The sequence below is a fragment of the Archocentrus centrarchus genome, chromosome 22 (assembly GCF_007364275.1).
Source record: "Archocentrus centrarchus isolate MPI-CPG fArcCen1 chromosome 22, fArcCen1, whole genome shotgun sequence".
NCBI lineage: Eukaryota > Metazoa > Chordata > Actinopteri > Cichliformes > Cichlidae > Archocentrus > Archocentrus centrarchus.
The window spans coordinates 19,176,309-19,190,336 of record NC_044367.1 but is presented as its reverse complement, the minus strand read 5'-3'; the positions used below and the strand labels follow the sequence as shown (position 1 = coordinate 19,190,336).

At 40.0% G+C, this 14,028-nt stretch overlaps 2 protein-coding genes across 3 annotated transcripts; one reads left to right on the top strand and one right to left on the bottom strand.

Moving 5' to 3' along the window:
• The first annotated feature begins 121 nt into the window (after positions 1-121).
• On the top strand, positions 122-4,815 carry ptgr2 (prostaglandin reductase 2). Its single transcript, XM_030719675.1, has 9 exons — positions 122-287; positions 436-494; positions 649-767; positions 921-1,112; positions 1,306-1,476; positions 1,600-1,809; positions 3,391-3,600; positions 3,702-3,741; positions 3,818-4,815. Exons 2-9 carry the CDS (start codon positions 458-460, stop codon positions 3,880-3,882), a joined length of 1,044 nt encoding a protein of 347 aa, XP_030575535.1. The 5' UTR covers positions 122-287; positions 436-457; the 3' UTR covers positions 3,883-4,815.
• A 131-nt stretch (positions 4,816-4,946) lies between these two features.
• tmem62 (transmembrane protein 62) lies at positions 4,947-12,910 on the bottom strand. 2 transcript variants are annotated; one of them, XM_030719674.1, is made up of 14 exons: positions 12,745-12,910; positions 12,384-12,588; positions 11,961-12,072; positions 11,684-11,821; positions 11,186-11,231; positions 10,640-10,781; positions 10,226-10,350; positions 9,828-9,950; positions 9,579-9,734; positions 9,294-9,453; positions 8,821-9,019; positions 8,579-8,674; positions 8,238-8,356; positions 4,947-7,407 (listed from the first exon to the last, which is right to left on the bottom strand). In XM_030719674.1, the coding sequence occupies exons 1-14, from the start codon at positions 12,780-12,782 to the stop codon at positions 7,087-7,089; spliced, it is 1,980 nt and encodes a 659-aa protein (XP_030575534.1). In that variant the 5' UTR covers positions 12,783-12,910; the 3' UTR covers positions 4,947-7,086. The 2 variants fall into 2 exon arrangements, with proteins under 2 accessions (XP_030575534.1, XP_030575533.1); XM_030719673.1 differs by having other exon boundaries at positions 12,384-12,623; positions 12,745-12,900.
• Between the last annotated feature and the right edge of the window lie 1,118 nt (positions 12,911-14,028).

Here is a 14,028-nt window from a genome sequence, read left to right as displayed (position 1 = left end):
TAAAATCGGGGTAGTAATGTTGCATTTTCATTCAGCTATCTCACTTTAGGGCTTATATTATTTTAGTATATTGTACAATTAAAAAAAATATCCATTAATAGAATACCGATATATCGCTAAACGTTCTCAATCAAGGCCCCGGTCATAATTGGTCAAATTGCCTGACTATTTAAGCGAAGACGGAAAATTGCAACAGGGAATCCTCTCGCTTTATGCGGTCGTGACTTGCTCAGTGGTCTTTGTTAACATTCTGCTAGGCTCCAAACTGATAAGAAGAAACCTGTTCGGTAATGTAAACAGCTGAGCATCTTCCTGTGTTGCTCTTGACAGTTAAACATTTTATCCTCATTGATTTTCTAATACGGTGGCCGAATTAAGCGCACACAGAAGCTTGACGTTTGCTGCCTGTTTTGGTTATCGCTACAAACAACTTAGGTGCTCGCGATATTTCACTAAGATGAAGGTGCAGAGAGTCGTTCTCAACTCGCGACCAGGTGTGTAACTTATTCTTCTTTCTCATCTTGTGCTGCACAGTGACTGAAAAAACAAAACAAAAAAGCAGTCCTTTTATACCGTCATTGGTACTGTAGCATTGCTACAATCACGTGGCTAATGTTAACCTAACCTTTTTTTTTTCTTTGCATAAAGGTAAAAACGGGGTGCCAGTTCCGGAAAATTTCCGCCTGGAGGAGATTACTTTAGCACCTGACCTGAAAGATGGGGAGGTTCTTGCTCGGACGCTTTATCTCTCAGTCGACCCTTATATGGTATTAATACAGACACATCACACTGATACATGCACAGCAGGCATCACTAATAACTTTTAGCATTTACTGTCTGGAGTAATTAAACGTTATAAATCAAATAAAATGTCATGTGATGCAACTTTTTTAACTGCACTAATGCTATTTCCTTGTCAGCGATGTAGAATGAATGAGGACACCGGTGCTGATTACCTGACTCCATGGCGGCTGTCCGAGTGTGTGGATGGTGGTGGTGTTGGAGTGGTCGAGTCCAGCCTCTGCAGTACTTGTTCTGAGGGAGATATAGTCACTTCATTCAACTGGCCTTGGCAGACCCATGCTGTTATGACCGGAAGTGGCTTACAGAAGGTCTCTATGGCTGCTTGTGTCAACACCTTCGGGTGAACTGGCTCATATTTCCTCTTGCACACAGGAAGAGGAAACATGTCTTAATGATAGGCGTGCAATTTTTATGTACATGTTCTGCAAATATGAAGGAACTGATTCATACCCTGTGTTACAGTATGAATACTGATGTCACTCAGGTTTTGGTCTCTTGCAGGTTGATCCACAGTTGGTTGATGGGCACTTGTCCTACTTTTTGGGTGCAGTTGGAATAACAGGCCTCACTGCCTTACTGGGTATCAGGGAGAAGGGTCATGTGACCAAAGGGGCCAATCAGACAATGGTGGTAAGCGGTGCAGCTGGCGCCTGTGGCTCCATAGCTGGACAGGTAAATGCAGCAAGTTCCAGATGTGGATCCATTACTCGTTAACAACCTTTGTAGACCTTAAATTAATCACCAGAATGATGTTCTTAACCTTGTAAATTGGTTACCTGCCTTTTCTTTTTCCAGATTGGCAGGTTGGATGGGTGTGTGAGAGTGGTGGGGATCTGTGGGTCTGATGAGAAGTGTAAAGCTTTAGTGGAAGATCTGGGTTTCTCTGCAGCCATCAACTATCGCCTGGAGGATGTACCGACAAGGCTCAAGGAGAGCTGTCCCAGTGGTATTGATGTTTACTTTGACAATGTGGGAGGTGCCATTAGTGATGCCGTTATAGCACAGGTACTGCGATGGTCGCTTTTTTTTTTTTTTTTTTTTTTTTTTAAACTGTGCTTTATCTAATTGATGCCTAACTTTTCTTATGTACAGTTATGCCCTAAATTATTCATACCCCTGTCAAATTTTTGGCATGCCAAATGTATTATTGTACAATATCATAAGACTGCTGCAAGAAGTACAGTCACATGAATTTTCAGTATATTTAATAAGTTTAGTATTTTATGACACTTTTTTTTTTTTTTTTTTTTACAAAAAATCTCATGTCCAGAATTATTGAGTTATGATATTGTGCATGTCCGTCTTGAAAAAAAGATTGTATTCTCAAAGATACTTTTACCTGGATAAATAAAGGATAATAAGTCATGCCCTTTCTTAGAAATAAATAGCAAAGCCTTTATTTGCAATCACAGCCTCTAAATGCTTTTATTTATTTTTTTTTGTAGTTGATCACAAGGTTTGTAGACCTCTCCACAGGGAAGCTTCAGCTAACTTGTCAGGGTATTTGAGGGATTTGTTGCCACGACCTTAGTCTTTTGTTCTTTCCAGGGGAATAATATTAATATGCATGCGCCAGAATTTCTGGTTCAGCTGTATATTTTGAATCCTTACCTAGTTAGAAAGTTAATTATTGCTCAAGATGAAATTTTTCTACAGACTGCTTGATGTTGTTGAGAATGTTGAAATACTGGTCCTGTTTCATTCCACCAAGTTGTAAGTTTGCTTAAATGTGCCACTTTTTTCTTTCACCAAACAAAAGCCACTTCTTGGTTCCTAAAGTGTTCATCTGATCATAACACATAACCAAAGTCTTAGATCTTCATCCAAATGAGCTTTTCCAAAGACTGAGCTCCAGTGTCCATGAAGACACCCCCCCCCCCCCCTTGCATAATGATCTCTTGAAATCTGTGTTCTAGAGTTGTCCAGATTCTGCAGAATAGCCTTGACTGTGATATGTGAGTTACTGTTGGCCTCCCATAACACTTTTCTTGTGAGCTGGGGCGTCACCTTGGGTTTTCTAACACATCCCTTCAGGTTATTGGCTGCGTGGAATACCTTGTACTTGTTAATGATGCTCTAGACTGTGGCATCAGGGACCTGGAATTGCTTGGATATGGCTTTGTAGCCCATGACATCCATGTGAATATTTACTTTTTTTTTTTCTTTAACTATGCCAGATGTCCAAGCACTCACCATGAACTGTTTCTGCCAACTTCCTTCAATTTGTAACCCCTGGAAATACTTTAGAAATCAACATGTCTTGAATTTGTTGCTTAACTTTGCTGTTGCCTAACTTGTAGAGATGTCTGGAACATACTGTGGCTGTGTATACTACAATACTGAGACAGGTGAAAGGTATGAATAATTTGGGACAGGAATAAAATACATGCATCTGAAATGTTCCAACCCCCCACCCCTCTTTTTTTTATTTTTTTTTTTAATAGGGATATGAATAATTTTGGGCATAAACTATATATGCTGGAAAATAACAGAGTTGAAAGGGATTGAGGTGGCTTATAACTGCAACAATGAGAGTTTTGTGCCCTATAATCTTAACCTGACGCATCGACCTGCACTCGTCTCCAGATGAACAACAGCAGCCATGTAATCCTGTGTGGTCAGATCTCACAGTATAACAAGGATGTGCCGTATCCTCCACCCCTGAGTGACGAGACTCAGGAGAACCTACGAAGTAAGAAAATCACCCGGGAACGCTTTACTGTGCTCAGCTACATGAGCAAAGCAGATGCTTCCCTGTATGAGCTCAGCCAGTGGATCAAATCAGGTCAAATCAAGGTACAGGGGAAATGGTGATGTGTGGAAGCTTTGCAAAATGCACACTTCTTCCTTGCTTGTGTCTTTGTTTTCATTGCTTTAACTTTGTTTTCACTCTTCAGGTGCTGGAGACTGTGGTGGATGGTATAGAGACTATGGGAGGTATTTGATACTTTATTTTTTTTATTGCACAAGTTTCAGTGGCAAGAGTTTAATCGTTTTCTTCTTCTTCTTGCAGATGCATTTTGCTCCATGATGAAAGGTGGAAACATTGGAAAGCAAATTATAAAGATTTCACAGTGAAAAAGTGGAGGCTGCCTTCTCACCACTCACCTTGGGAAATTAACCTTAGTTGCCTTTTTATTACTGCCATTAACACTAACTTAATCAACTACAGTAAAATATTGCACTGATTAACTGAGACCAGCTAATTACAACTGTGAACTGTTATTTGATGTTATATTCTTGAGGAAATATAACTAAAGTGAACTTCAAAGTCAAACAAATTTTCACTTTTTGGACTTAAGATATTTGGAAATTGGTGCAGCAGTTAAAGAAATGTAGAGGGGAGTATTATTTTATATTAACCTAAAAATCAGTCTCTTAACAGTGCCAGTGTGGGATAATGTCAGAACTTCTCAGCTTTACTGTAACAATCTTCTATGGTACCCCAAAACTGACAAACTGTTGATCCAAGCCAGGGTGGCTCCATGCTTTCATGTTGTTGATGCCAAATTCTGACCCTACCATCTGACTGTCACAGCAGGCAACATTTTTCCAATCTTCTGTCTAGTTCTGCCCAATAGAATAATTAACAATATTATTTACTGATACCATCACTTTCAAGACTGTGCGCAAGCCTTATGCTGACTATCATTTCTGTATACTTTGCTATGAAAATGGGGAAATGAGTGCAGCAATTTATTGAACTGTGCAAACATGCAGGGAAATGTATAAGGTAAAAAAAAAAACGCTTGTACAATTCTAATGAGCTTGAGTCAATATTTGGTGTGACCAAATATTACAGCTTTATTGTAATTTCTGTCAACATTCACTTTTGACTGTCTTGCATACTGCCGATGATTTGAGGTAAAATTTTCAAATTTGGATTCATCACACTGTAAGACCTGTTGACACTGATTTTTAGCCCAGTTATTGTGTAATTTGGGATATGTCAGCCTTTCCTCTTGCTTAAGAATGGTTTGACAGCCACTCTTCAGCTGAGACATTTCTGTTGAGGCTTCAGTGAAAACTCCATAAGGACATGACTTTGATTTGATTGATCTTCCTTTTTCACTGTTTGGTCTCCTCACTCACTCCTGTGTAACATCATGTGGAAATGAGTGAAGCTATACAAAAAGATATCATTTACTATAATGAACATTTTTATTTCACAGCACTAGAAACCATTAATAAAATAAAATAGTGGTTGGCTCTAATTTCAGTTGTCACAAGAAAAATATGTGGCAGGTGTAAAACTCATCTATTCAATCATATGCTTCAGTGTTTGAACACATTACAGTACACTCCTTGTCAGAGATGCAGTGGTAGTGGAGTCACTTTTTCTTGTGTAAAATACAGATCACATTCAGACTCATAGCTAACATAATCATTTAGTGCCATTAAACCAATAAACCGGTCCCTTAAAAGCAGCTCTGATGCTTTGTTGATTGGGGGGAAAACAAAAAACAGTCACATGCATAATTCTGAAGGGAAAGTAAAATGCAGCATAGTCATGATCATTTAGAATCATTCAATACCGCCTCCTTGTGGACAGATTGCACAGCTTGAGGTACTGAGTGTCCTTAGAGAAGTACTCCCCAATAACAAAAGCCCAGAATTTCCAAACATCAGTCTTTTTCCTGGAATTGTACAATTAGTGGTTCTCCTGTACAAATGAAGACTTGTCTGTGCAGCGAGGGGGGAAAGTAAGTTATTAAACTGCCGCCATCAAGAGAGCACATATTTTAATTTATTCAGTGTGGCAGCTGTTCTAGTATTAAACTATGAGTTTTCTCCACACAGCTCATTTAAAAAAACAAAAAACACATTTTTGTTAGTTCTTGTGGAATGCAGGCAACTGCTATTGCTGACTGGAAAGGACTTAAAGACTTAGTTTACAGCTCCCACAGATTAACATTCTGAACAACATAGACAAAACATGGATGCACACACACACACACACACACACACACAAACCTGTCAGATTGACTTCCAACACAGGGAAAGCTCTAAAATCTCTCTAACCACACTCATCCCAACAGTGAAGAATACTTTCCAGTGCAGTTTAAAATGGAAGAAAAAAATAATAATCACACAATATAGAACAATGAATAAATAAAAACAGCATAGCACTGGTTCATCTTTCAAGACATCTATTAAAACATTCATTTTGTTTTTTTTTTTTTTTTAGCCACCACTCATTTGGATTGTTCAACATGGATTTACTTGACTGAGCTACTATGGAGTATAAAAACATTGTCCTGAAATACTACTGGGACCAGCTTTTTGTTCAATTGCTCACATTCCTGAGAAACAAACAGCTGCTTTCTGTAGTCACGTTTGAAGGAGCATGAAAAAAGTAGAGGCGGCTTCTCTGCGTTTCGGTAAAAACTGGCATTAAAGTTTTGATATGAATATTCCAATGTGAACACTGAACAGTACTGGCAGTTGTTTAACTTGAAGACTTGCTCTCATTAACCTCTTGTACACACATCAGCTACAGTACTTGATTAATTTGTACTTCCCTTCTTGTGATTATCTGTCATTATGTGTCAAATTAACTCAAGAATATGATAGTTTAGGTTCCATTACTGGTATCAACTTTGCAGGAGTTACCATAACCGTTGTGCTGGGGAGTTAGGAAACGCTTACTGCATAAAAAAAATGAGGTTTAATCTTTTCTTAATTGCGTGAGCTGTTGTCAGAAGATAGCCACAAGAATCATTTTGGCACATCCAGCCTTCATTAGTGAATGAAAATGGTTTCATATAGAGGGAAGAAGAAAAGGAAAAGTGAAATCCTTCTTATTCATCCTTTGGCAGTGGTGAAGTGGCATTTGGCCAAGGCAACACTTCCAAAAAGTGCTAAATCTCAATTAAATGAGTCAGCTTAAACCACAGCAGAAAACAGCTCTAATACAGTACACTGTCAACAGCAGCATACATTGGACTAGATTTCACATAGCTCAAATTGGCTCTTTTTACCCTTTTGTATCCAAGGTGTTTTTTTTTTTTTGTTGTTTTTTATAGACTGTACACATTGCTATGAATATGGCCAGAAATGTGCTCGCCGGTGCTTTACAATAACATGCATATTAAGTAAACAACACTATCTAGAAACAGGATAGTGAGTGATGTACTGTGAAGTGGCTTCGGATAGAAGAGAGAAAGAAAGGAGGGAGCTGCTTTGCGGGGAAAACTGAGGCTTTCGCCGTGGATAGAGACAGTAAAATATATTTGAGAGTCAGGCTTGAGGGGAAACAGTGGTGGTACCGTGCAATTACTGTCAAGAGGGAGAGACACTCTTGCTGTTGTCACGAATGAGAGGGGTGGGGCCTGTCCAGGCGCGGTAGACCAATAGCAGGCTGAGCCCTAATGCCCACGTGCGGACAGGAGACAGGAAAAAGGCCATGGGACCGTAGGTCTCCAGGAGAAAGTAACAGGAATGGGCCTGCCAGGTGAGGAGCAGCAGCATGAACAGGTGAACAGCCAGAGTCCTCCAGCGGCAGCCCGGCCGCAGGAAGTGGGATCGGAAGGTGTTGCCACGGCAACGGTGGTGGAGGCTCCAGCAGAGATAAGAAGTGAGGGGCATGTTGAAGAAGAGGAGCTGGCAGAGAGGAAAGGAGTTTAGTTAACGTGAACATGCATTTATGAACGAAGCATTTGGCTCATCGTAGGCTACGGCTTTAGAGAGTGAACATCGTGATGGCCCTGCCAACTCCGCCTGTTTTGTCGTTCCTCTTTCTGGCTCGTGTAGAAGACAGGCAGGGTGTGAGAGGCAAGTCCTAAGAGGAAATACATCTGTTGCCACTTGACTAATTATTTAAAAAAACATCCTCTTTCTCCTCCCCAGCCTGCAAGCATTTAGTTTGTTAGATTTGATTTTCTTTCTTACTGCATATTTCCTTTCAGTTTCATTTCATTAAACCAATTTGGATTCCGTTAATCTCCTTTACCTGCATGGTCTCCCTATTTTGTCAGAACTTTGAGCCAGTTCGTGACAGCACGACTCAGCCAGTGATTTTTTTTCCCCCCGTTCTCCATCCAAGAAAGTTTATTTCCCAGGATTATTATCTAAAAAGTTGAAAAGAGTAAGTAAGGCCCCAACCAACCTCTCCACCTCTAAGGGTGCCACAATGATCACAAGCTATTAGCTATCTAATAGAGGGTGGTAGGTAGTGCACAGTTGTTGTCGTCCTTGATTTTATTTTAGCTTTTTAAAGCGTTCTCACAATTCTCTCAGAGGCTTTAAAAAAACAAACAAAAAACAGAAAACAAAAACAGTGAGCTAAATGTTGCTGAAGACAAAATGAATTAAAATTGAAAGCAAAACATGTTCAGTTACAGCCTACAGCTGGAAATATGACATGAAAAACACGTATGTATAGATATCAGTGAGAGGCTAATGTGTCCACAAAAAAAAAAAAATGTCCTTACTTGAATGACTCCAACCACATAAGTGAGACTGCCCTCCAGGAAGTGTCCATCTATGAATACTCCAAAGGCAAAGCAAGCACCGCTGTGGCCATCAATCAGCTCTCCTACGAACCACGGGCCTGAAGGATGGCACGGATTAGAGAAACAAAGGCGAGATTACAGAGTAATCTTGTAAAGAAAACCAGATGTTATATTTTTACATTGCTCTGTCCAAATCTGGCAACCACAAAGAACTATATTATGTATTAGACATGAGTATTTACTTTATAGATTACAGTGATGACTTGGAGAAAGAGGCTGGAAAAGTTAAAAGTGGGAATAAGGCACAGGAGTAAACCCACCTAAGGCTGTGCACAGATTGAACAGCAGCAGAGAGTAGTAGAAAGTATCCATTTTGCTGACCAAGTGAAGTGACATACATGCTTGAGAGACCAATCCTGTAGACATAAAGAAAAAAATATTAATCTTACAGCGTGCATATTAAAGCTGACAGCCCTGCCTGTGTAACTATATCAATGCAACTGAACTTTAGCTATCTGTTACATTATGATGATGTATTTATCTGTGATCAGAGACAGCTCACCTCTGCCCAAGGGAACATGCATAAACCTGAAGGCCAGGAGCAGACCAACATTCAGCAGAATCATGAATATAAAGGCCACCCGGCCCAGGATGTAGTGGTCTGTGAGGAGGATGAAAGACTGCACAAAGCCGAAGCTGGGAGTCAGATCATCCTCCAGAGTAAAATGCTGCTCCCGCACTGACGACCGGCCTGCCGAGTCCTGACTCAGACGCACACGTAGAAAGAGAAGAATTCAGCAAATTCTTACTTTTTACAGAAAGTAAGAGCACATAAAAGAAAAAAAGTATGAGTACAATAAACCCCTAGCCACCAGTGGGTTTTTGCTGGCTACAATTCCCAGACAGCAAATCTAATATAGCTATTCATAATTCAACAAAGGCAAAAACAAATCTTCCTAACCTAATAAAAGACCCATGAAATATTCAAACGTCTCAGAACATGTTTAAATGGACAATAATGAATGCTGCACTGACCTCCACTTTAACTCTGATTGTGTGCAGTCCTGTGAGGTAAAGAGACGGATCCCATAGCACAACATAAAGAGGGCCTCCAGCAGAGTGACCTTTCCCCAGAGGTTCCCCATCTACACTCACATGCACTGCAGTGATCGGGGACTCTGAGAAAGCCAAGATCCTTTAGAACAGGGGGGAAAAAAAACAACAAAAAAAAAAAACAAGAAAATTAATGCCTAAATATTCGAAATTATAGTTAGTGGCACTGTAACAAAATAAAACAAGAGAATTCAACATATAGAACACCTGATGTGCGTTGACCTTCGTATTCGACCCAGTGGCTCCACCCCTGGGTGCACGTATTGCGCATCCTTGGGGTTCGTGATGAGCACTGCAGGCCACTGCTCAAACTTCAGGTCAGAGAAACTCAGCAGGTCATGGTCAAAGGCCAGAACCCTGTACCTGGAGAGAGATGTGAGGAAAAAAAAGACGTGAGAAAACACAACAGAATAAATGAATGAAAAGTACTGTTAGAAATATGTTGTGATTAAACACCTGCGGTTGTCCATCCAGTCACCCAGCTCCAGCTCTAGGGTGCCTTGGGGATGCCGGCTGTGGAGGACAGGCATCAGGCCCCCCAGAGTGTGTAGATGGCCACACAGATATGCAACTGCAGATCTTAACATAAAAATGTAGACATTCTAGTTAGACATGTTAAACGTCTGCAATTAGAGACTGCTACATACATACTTTACTCCACAGCATGAATTTAAACCCAGCAGCCAGTCAAGATGCTTCTAACCTTTGGCTTAATCATTCTAAGATTGAGACATAAGTTTAGCTTGCAGCCAAAAGGAGTAGGCTGCTGAATGTCTGCAGCATGACGGGATGGAAAAATGTTGCATTTCACCAGCTGTAGAAAAAAATAGTTTTAACATTCAGGATGTTCTTGCCTCATTATGTCTCGAACTCCTGGAGAAGGGGAAACAATGGTGGAGGTGGTGTAGTGGCCAAACCAGATCGACTGGTTGCTTTTCAGACTTTCAGTTCTGAACGTGTCCAGCATGTCCATTTGAGTCTGTCACATATCAGAAAAAACATAATGTTAACAACAGTAGAAACTGCCCAGAAACTTTAGTTATTCCTAGAGACAGAATAAAGTAATGTAAACCATGATTTTCTTTTTCAAAGAATCCACATTTCCAGCACTGTTTACTAACAAAAAATATGTTTACCATCTTCTTTCCTGTTTACATTTAATGGACCACATTTGCTTACAGAAGAATGCGTCCTCTGGCAGTCCTTCAAGCCTCGACACTTTCTAAAAATGTCATAATTGTTCATGAAAAGGTGCTGCACAAATTCACCTGGTTGAGAATACCAAAGAAATTGTATGGTCTCTTAGGTCCTGGAGTCAGGGTAGCATCCACACACACAAAGGAGTAGTTGCCAAAGGACGTTTTGTGAACATAGTGAAAAGAGCCTACTTTCTGATTGGCTGAGTATTTCCTAGAGAAAGTGGAGACAAGTTAACGTGAGCATCAAGCTACTGTACAGTATAATACAGAGCCATCAGATAATTTAAAACATTTTACATGAATAAACAGAGCCCTGTACTGGAGACAGACTTCCTCTCACTTAGGATAACCACAACTTTAAGCATATTGGGGAGATTAAAGACCAGCCAGCATTAACAGAAGCAGGAGCAATGTTACGTTAAACATGAAAGGAAAAAAAAAAAAAAAAAGTCTGTTCATGTAGGCTGCGCTTCTATTTTGGTCATCAGACAGCAGGACTATTGTCATAAAATAAGTCTGCAACTACACAGATTTCAGGGGCATGAGTGTCACAACATACTTCAGCTTCTGCTGGATGTAAACCATTTACTGTCATAGTGATCACTTTATACTGACCTGTAATAATTGGTGATGCTGTCCAGTGAAATAATGTTGAAAGCATCTGTGAGAAAAATGAAATAAGCGTAAGATTAAGCAGCGTACAAGCTAAATGGGAGGTCACAGATGAACTATTCTGGATATAAACATTTCTATCGTAATAGCAGAGGAAAAAAAATCTGCCTTTACGAGAGAACCCACAAACAGATAAACTGCCAGGAAACACTCAACAGCTGCGATCAGCAGCAGCAGCAGGATAGCTGTCAGAGACACAGCAGATCCCATAACCAGCTTTCCTTTTTTTTTGACAGTTACAAAGTAAGGGTATCTTGTTTCACATCCAGTCAGAGAGGAGGAGGAGGGGGAAGAGGAGGGGTAGGATGACTTCCTGTGGGATGCTCCATGGATTCTTCAGAAAAATCTTAGCTGTACACTCCATACACTGAAGATGTTTCAGCTGAATCAGTGAGCTTGGAGAAACCATAGTAATTTTTAAAATGTTGCACGATTATTCACCGTGATTTCCGCGGATGTCAATCCACTTGGTGCGCTCCATCACACGTGACCTCTTTAGGATGTTGTGGTAGGCCTGCCACTCCACCTCATGCTGGAGGGATCCCACCTTACTCTCTGTTTTAGCATCTGTCAGATCCCCTGTGGTAAAGGAAAATGTGAGGACCGCTCTAAGCAAACTGTCATCCGTTGGGAAAGCATTATTTTGAGCCACACCCATTCAGCCATATTATAATACAAAGACTTTAACAGGAACTAGTTAGATGTTAAATTACTGTACCTGTTGCAAGCACAAGAGCCGGTTTGATCACCTCAATGGTGTCAGTGCAGAACTTTTCAAAATCTGGGATGCGCCTTGGGTCATGAAATCGACTAATGTGAATATCGGACACCTTGAATTACACAAACAAAAAAAAAGGGGGGGGGGAGGTAGAGAATAATATTTTAAATGGTCTTAAAGCTGGACTCTAACACCTTCAGCTCTTGCAGTATAAGGGCAATAAAACAAGATTGCAAAGTCTGACTCAAAGTTGACTTTTTCTGTGTTGTGTGAAAGTCCTTTTCAACCAACACTTGCAACACTTTTGCGGACACCGACCCCTTTCTGTCAATCATTCAGAGTTCACCCTTAATACAAAGTCAGATGCCTACATTGTATACATGTTAGATGTAACTATTCACTATAGACGGAATAATAGCCCACCTGTACAAACCAGAATATATTGCTTAAGTGTTCGCCGGGAAATGGTGGAGAACTCCTTTTAGATCCAGCTCCATCACCGACAGTCGGATGCTGAACGCTCCGTTTAGGATGCCAAGCCGTGTCATAGCTGTCCAGCACCCAGGAGGTGATCCACGCCAGTGCCAGTCCGAGGATAACCAGTGCACCAAACAGCTTCAGCATCCTCCTGTAGTGGCGAGAAAGGGGGCTAGCTGCCGCCGTCTGTCCCGGACAGAAAAAAAGCTAGCTACTGGTGGAAACAGCTAAGGGCACGAATCACACTAACATTAACTACAGATATAACAGACTACTGAGCTACATGGCTAAGAGCTAAGGCTCAGACCGTTTTTGTCGCTGCCATCGCGGCCACAGGGGATGCATTGAGATGCGTGGTTCATTCACGGTTCCGTTCAGCTGCCTTCAGAGGCGGAGGAGGTAGCACGGCAGGTTAGCCAGCGGTTAGCTTCCTACCTACCAGCTACCAACACAGGACTGACCGGGTGGAAGGGGAAACGTCACCAACAATGATGAGGAGGAAGCTTTATGACAGAAAGACCTCCCACTCTGACATTGTTTCCCGAGTTCGGTAATTCTACCACACCTGCCATCGCGAGGACTTTCGGGAACACCAAAACAATATTAACCTAGTGTTTTTAAACTCATACAATTGAATTCATACAATAATAATAAAGCTACAAATAAATCCTATATAAGTCAGGTCATGTATACGGAACTGTATATGCTTAACAAGAACTGGCTGGTATCGCTTCGTTGAAAGCTGGGTCATTCAAAAATGGTAAAAAAAAAAAAAAAAAAAAAAAAAAAAAAAAAATATATATATATATATATATATATATATATATATATATAAATGAAAACTGCAATAAGACAAGGAAAATGAAGAGCACACATGAAAAGAAAGTAAAGCAAAAATAATATAATTAAAATAAAATAAATCCAATGAAACTACAGTTCACTTATAGTGTATTGCATGATATGAATGGATAGTCCCAAATGTAATTGAATCAAAGCAGTGCAAAACAGGAAATTATTATGCCTCAGTTTCCAGATAAACTATGTGGTCCATACAAATTAAATCTATGTTTACTTTAATTGTGCTGAATATACACTGTAAAGCAATTGTTCCATGGCACTGTATTAGTGCAAGAATAATATTATGCACAGTAACATTGTACATAGAATGAAATAGAACTAACTGTATTGCAATCTTGCAGTTTTTCTGCAGATGGAGCTATATTACTAAAGTCTTAGTAAAAACTAGATACTAGATAAAACTTGGATCTTTATCTTTTATCTTTATACAGATATAATGGGATAGTTGTTTTACAAACCACATTTCTTAGCTTTGCAGTTTTCATAAATTTCCAGTTAAGGAGTTAAAAAATGCAATTGCTATTATTTTAATGTGCAATATAAATGTGTAAAAGTGAGCATGTGTAAAGTATTGGTGTGAACAGCGGTGAAATCTAACTCAATTCAAGTACTATGCTTACATTAAAATTTAATGTTTTATATTTCTCATACTGCATTGCATTTCTACTTGTAGGGTACTTCATAAAGAATAATTTTTTGAGGCTTTCCCATGATTCAGTAGCTTGTAGAAATT